At 47.8% G+C, this 6544-nt stretch overlaps 1 protein-coding gene across 1 annotated transcript in view; it reads right to left on the reverse strand.

Annotated features, from left to right (window-relative positions):
* Positions 1-6544, reverse strand: part of LRRC74A (leucine rich repeat containing 74A) — a 51611-nt gene that overhangs the window by 22160 nt on the left and 22907 nt on the right. Inside the window, exons 8-10 of the mRNA XM_037738578.1 lie at positions 5629-5714; positions 4672-4866; positions 648-743 (exon numbers count right to left, since the gene is read on the reverse strand). Coding sequence (XP_037594506.1) covers positions 648-743; positions 4672-4866; positions 5629-5714 — 377 coding nt within the window. The remainder of the gene's footprint in view (positions 1-647; positions 744-4671; positions 4867-5628; positions 5715-6544) is intronic.

Genomic DNA, 6544 nt, shown 5'->3' on the forward strand with positions numbered 1-6544 from the left:
AAAAAAAAAAAAAAAAAAAAAAAAAAGAGCTGGCATATATAAAATCACTTTGGGAAAAAAACGAGTATAAAATGGTAGATAAGTAAAGTATAGGCTATTATCAGATGCCACCTGTCTACTGATTCAGGCAAGAGTTTCCGGCAGGATCTGAAGTCACCTCCTGGGGCTTTCCTCCTTTATCAAGAAATTTTCACCTGCAAATAACTGCTCTGAGTATAACAGGCCAACTCATGAAATGAAAATAAATTTAGTATGTGTTTTAATATCCAGATTCTACAACTTTTGTGATTCTGGAACCATTCTGGGACCCAGGGCCATTCATTCGCAAAGCTGATGTTAAAGAATTCTGGAGTCCTCCGGCTTTTCCTTTTGGCATTTTCTTCTCTCTACTCTCAGGTGTTCATGGCCTGGGTTTCCAGCATCTGGTAAATTATTTCTCACTATGATGTTACTGACTAAATAGTTACTCTTCCTAAAAGGATCCCTGGAGAGAGCACAGTTGTAACAAAAGAAGTGACTCTTTCATGGAGCACTTGTGTGAGGGCCTGTGAGGGATACGGCTGTTGGCTCCGGCCAACAGAGAGTATAAAGTGCACAGGGTCACTGGCATGCACGCAGATGTAAGCAACTACCATTTGATCACTTACAGAAATATCAAGCACTTCCATCCTGGATTTGGGGTTCCTCTTGATAGACAGGATAAGTGAAAGAGCCCCATCCACACTTATGGGATTCAGGAAAAGCTATAGAGGGAGAATCAAGACAAGAGGAGGCTGAGATGGGAGGAGAGGCTGGCCCAGAGCACAGCTTCTCCAGCTCATCAAATCACAACCTCCGTCTCACACTTAAGACTTCTCTGTATTTATCTCCTTGTCCACCTGTTTGTTTATCCGTCTGCCTATCTCACTGCTCATCCATCCATTCACCCATCTATCTATCCATCCGATCCACTTGTCCATCTGCTGATCCATCCACCTGTCATCCATCCATCCATTCATCCATCCATCTACCCACCATTTATCCATCCCACTGCTTTCCCATCCATCTATCCATCCATCTGCCATCTGTTCATCTCACTGCTCATCCATCCAACCATCTATCCATCCATTCACCCACCTGTCTATTCATCCATCTCACTGCTTATCCATCCATCTATCCATCTGTCCATCCATCCATCCACCAACTTATCCATCTCACTGCTCTCCCCTCCATGAATACATCCACCCACCCACCCACCCATCTGTCCATGTCATTGCTCATCCACCCAACATCTGTCTATTCATCCACCTGTCCATCTACTCATCCATCCACCTCTCATCCATCCACCCACACATCTGTCCATCTAACTGCTCATTCATTCAACAATCTATCCATCCATTCATCTACCTGTCCATCCACTCATCCATTCACCTGTCATCCATCCATCCATCCATCCATCTGTTAATCACTGCTCATCCATCCAGCCAGCACATATTAATTAGAGGCTTGCATATGCCAGCCTCTGGACTAAGCACTGAGGGATGCATAGGCAGACATGGCAAGGTTTCTGTCCTCAGGTAGCTTAACACTCTAACTGGGGGAGACAGGCAAACAAGCCAATAGCATCAGAAGTGTGTTGACAACAGAGACAGAGGTACACATGGGTACTGCAGGAGCAAGGAAAGGAGCATGCAGCATAGAGGAGGGGACCATGGAGCTAAGCCTTGCAGGACTAATGAGGATTAGTGAGGTCTGAGGAAGGGGAGCAAAACCAGAGGAGGAAATAAGATTCAAAGAAGAAAAGAGTAGGCAAGTACAAAGGCATAGGAGTGTGAAACAGCATGAGATGTTGGCGAGCAGAAGCAGAGAGAATGAGGCCACAGAGCTGGGATGGGCCACATCATGGAGAGCCTTATAGGCATGGAGAAGGAACAAGGACTTTATCCCAGGAGTGCTAGGAGCTGCTGAAGCATGGGTAGAAGTTAACGGAAGGGCCTCTGGGGCCTGGTGGCTCTGCTTACCAGCTGCCTGGCCTTGCATTAATTCCCTGAGCACTTTGTACTTAACACCTGTGGCTGCTCCGAGGACTTACCATATTAACTCAGGCAAAGCATTGAAATGAGTGCCCGGTAGGCAGTATGCAGTCAATGAACAATAGTTCTTATTATTGAAGGCTTTCAGCTAAGTGTCTTCATCATGAGACAGTCAAAACTCTTACTGAGCAACTAGAATGTGTTAGCTGTTTCCCAGGCTCTGATGTAGTCCTTTGAGAAAATGCAGACTGGAGCCCTGACGTCATGGAGCTCAGCATCTAGAATCCTTTGCTGGACTCACTTCCCAATGGGAATTCCTCATTTTTCCAAGCTTAGGGGAAGGGGCACCAGGGTTGGATGTGGAGACCCCTAGATAATTCCTGTAACAGGCCTGTCTTGGTGGCTCACGCCTGTAATCCAAGCACTTTGGAGGCCAAGGTGGGAGGATCACCTGAGGTCGGGAGTTTGAGACCAGCCTGACCAACATGGTGAAACTCTGTCTTTATTAAAAATAAAATAAAATTAAAAAAATATAAAATAAAAGATAATTCCTTTAACAAAGTTGATGTGGTCTCCATGGTGGCCAAACTAAGAGTTTTGTCTTAAATTCTTTTTTTTTTACTTCTAAAACATTTTAGAAAACTGAAATGTATTCATTATATATGGTCATTGTGGAAAAATGAGAAAAGTGGTAAAAAATGGTTTGAACCATGTTTAACCACAAAACAGTGAAGACCTCATTGCCATTTTGCTGAGGTGACTGCTTAGTCTTTTAAAATTCAGGTTCTCAGACTGTCCCTGGCTTCCTCAGCCACCGGGGCTGAGCCACCCACGGCCTGGGTCAGTCTCTGTCTGGGTGGGTCCCGCTCCACCCCAGCTGGGACTCCCAGATCTCCTGGTCCCTGGACGGCCAGTCTGTTTGGTCTGTTGTCACTGTGCTCCTTCTGCCTGTCGGAATCTGGCTTCCTCCTGTCTCTTTAGCAGCTGCTCATGTTGTCCTCTCAGAGGGCAGCCCCTTCCTCACTGGCTCCTCACTGCTTTCCTTCTTCAAGGGTCTTGCCTCACATCTGTGGTCCCTCCAACCACCCTTACCTCCTGTGGGAGTCTGAGTTGCCATGGAAAACCAGGTAGAGTGGGCTTCCCTCTGCCTCTTGCTACTTGTGTGGCTCAAGCAAGTCACACAGCCTCAGTTTTCTCATCTGACAAGTGGGGCTAACAGAGCCTGCACTACCAGGTTAGGCTGTGAGTAATGAGAGCGGGCTCTTGGCAGGAGCCCCAGAAAGGGGGGCGATTCATATAAGTCCTCATCTTTCATCTGTTTTCCAGCTGCTCAATAGCATCTATGTTATAAATTAGCATCTATAAGTAAATTAATTTAAAATGAAATATGTATTCATTAATTCATTCATTTAATGAATATTCACTGGGCTACTACATGCTCAACACTATGCTAGGTATGAGGGACTACATATGAGGGGTTTAATGATGGGCAAAACCAAACACAGTATTTTTTATTTTTTATGAGGTAGAGTCTTGCTCTGCTGCCCAGGCTGGAGTGCAATGGTGCGGTCTCGGCTCACTGCAACCTCTGCCTTCCGGGTTCAAGTGATTCTCCTGCCTCAGCCTCCCAAGTAGCTGGGATTATAAGCATGTACCACCATGCCTGGCTAATTTTGTATTTTTAGTAGAGATGGGGTTTCACCATGTTGGCCAGGCTGGTCTTGAACTCCTGACCTCAAGCGATCCACCCACCTTGGCCTCCCAAAGTGCTGGGATTACAGGTGTTAGACACTGCACCCGGCCTAAACACAGTCTTCGTTCTGATGAAGCTTTCACATTCAAGGGGATGATAGGCAAGCAAAGAGCCCTCAAATACATGGAATGAGAAAGGGCAGCAAATTCCATGGGAAGTAGGGAGCAGGGCTCTGAGAGCAGTTCCCCTAGATGGAGGATTCCAGAAGCAAGCAAGTGGAGGGGGAGTGGCCAAGCCCGTGGTAGGAGGAAAGGAGCGGAGAGAAGACCTGGGGGCCTTGGGTGCAGAGCAAGGGAGAGCACGGGGTGGACTGAGGCTGGGGGGCACTTGGAGCTCAGCAAACGGGGTCTGAGCAACACAAACCCATGGGTGGGTCTAAGCCAAAAGAGAGAAGACTGAAGGGCTGGGGAAGGGAAATGCACATCAGATTTGTGTTCAAAAATATGCTCTGAGGGCTAGGCACAGTGGTTCATGCCTGTAATCCCAGCAGTCTGGGAGGCTGATGTGGGAGGATGGTTTGAACCTGGGAGGAGTTTGCAGTGAGCCGAGATTGCACCACTGCATTCCAGCCTGGGTGACAGAGCCAGACCCTGTTTCAAAAATAAAAAAAGCACACTCTGGTGGCAATGTTGTGAAGATTCTGAAGGAGACCCAGATGGGAGGAAGGAAGACCAGTTAGGAAGACCTGCAGGGCACCAGGGGGCACTGAGGGTGACACTGGCTTTAGAGCAGAGAATGGTCGCTGAGCTTACAGCCGAGAGATGGTAAAAAATACATACATATATGAAGTACAGATGTTCCAAATGATTCTCTCCAGTACTATGCAGCTCCCACCTCACCCCAACACACACACACACACACACACACTTACACACACAAAACAGCCCCTTTCCAGCAGAAGACTACCTTCAGAACTTTGAGGCTTTCATTGGACTCCAGTCCTTTGCTGATTTTGGAGGCCCCTTCGTTGCTGATGTCATTGCTGCTGACATCCAGGTAGACCAGGCAGCTGTTGAGTCGGAGGACCTCCCCTAGGGCCAGGGCCCCCTCATTCCCGAGGCCATTCATGGAGAGGTCCAGTTTTGTCAGGGTCACATTACCCTCCAGGGAGAGGGGAGAAGCAGCAGCATCAAGGTTGTCGTAACTCATCCAACCAAAAGGGCCCCGATTTCTACCCACTGCTGGCATCCTGACTGGGTGTTCAGTGGTCCCCAGGAGTGACAGATCTGCCAGATTGTTCCAGAGCTCACAGCAGGGCTCAGTTTCGAGTATTCATGAGACTCCCTCCCTTTGGCTTCTTGTCATTCACTACCCATTAATTAAACTGCCCTCTTGAAGTGTCTCCAAAGATGCCACCCTGGCCTCAGCAGATATGATTATACTAAAGAATAACGTGCAGGCCGGGCACGATGTCTCACACCTGGAATCTCAGCACTTTGGGAGGCCAAGGCAGGCGGATCACAAGGTCAGGAGTTCGAGACCAGCCTGGCCAATATGGTGAAATCCTGTCTCTACTAAAAATGCAAAAATTAGCCAAGCGTGGTGGCGGGCACCTGTAGTCCCAGCTACTTGGGAGGCTGAGGCAGGAGAATCCCTTGAACCCAGGAGGCAGAGGTTATAGTGAGCTGAGATTGTGCCACTGCACTCTAGCCTGGGCCACAGAGTGAGACTCTTGTCTCGGAAAAAAAGAATAATGTGCATCCAGGGATTGTGGGAGGGAGACCAATAACTTGAAAAGCATTTGATGAGATCTCAGTATACCCTCATTGTTGGTGATCATGAGGAAGAGGCTGAGGATGGCAGGAGGGAGGTCCTGGCTAGCCTCAGTCGGGCTCCACACACCATTCCTGGAGAGTGCCTTACCCGGAGACCATTGCACAAGGCTACAGTTCCTCGTGTGTGAAAGTGATTCCAGCTCAGATCCAGTGACGTGAGCCCCACATTGTTGGCTGAAACAGGGAGGAAATTGGTTTAGTGTCTCCCACAGCCCAAAAAACCGATTCTCGGAGTTAACAGATGTCCATGACATTGGGGATAAAGACCACTCAGTGGTCATGCAAGGTAAAATTCTCAGATAATACTTTTTTTAGTTATTCATTTAAACACAAAATTGTAAGACAATTCCCAGAGCTGGCAAAGATGTGGTGAAATAATCCTCCTTGCATAGTTTAGGTGGGAAGGAAATTGCTATAGTCTATTTGGCAGATATTAGCTGATCACAGATATTTTCCCATTAAAAGGTGGTCACCCTGTCATCACCTCTGACACTCTCTCTACCTAAGATGACAGCACAGAATATGGGAAAAGCAATGTGCTTGTAGAGGTTTACCATGGCATCATTTATAAAAGTAAGAATTATTTGGCCGGGCATGGTGGCTCACACCTGTAATCCCAGCACTTTGGGAAGCTGAGGCAGGTGGATCACCTGAGGTCAGGAGTTTGAGACCAGCCTGGTCAATATGGTGGAACCCCGTCTTTACTAAAAATACAAAAATTAGCTGAGCGTGGTGGCACATGCCTAGAGTCCCAGCTACTCGGGAAGCTGAGGCAGGAGAATTGTTTGAACCCAGGAGGCGTAGGTTGCAGTGAGCCAAGATGGCACCACCAAACTCTAGCCTGGGTGACAGAGCTAGTCTCCATCTCAAAATTAAATAAATAGGCCGGGCGTGGTAACTCACGCCTGTAATCCCAGCACTCTGGGAGGCCAAGGGGGGTGGATCACAAGGTCAAGAAATTGAGACCATCCTGCCCAACATGGTGAAACCCTGTCTCTACTAAA

Source organism: Cebus imitator, unplaced genomic scaffold, assembly GCF_001604975.1.
Source record: "Cebus imitator isolate Cc_AM_T3 unplaced genomic scaffold, Cebus_imitator-1.0 Scaffold54, whole genome shotgun sequence".
NCBI classification, from domain to species: Eukaryota; Metazoa; Chordata; class Mammalia; order Primates; family Cebidae; genus Cebus; species Cebus imitator.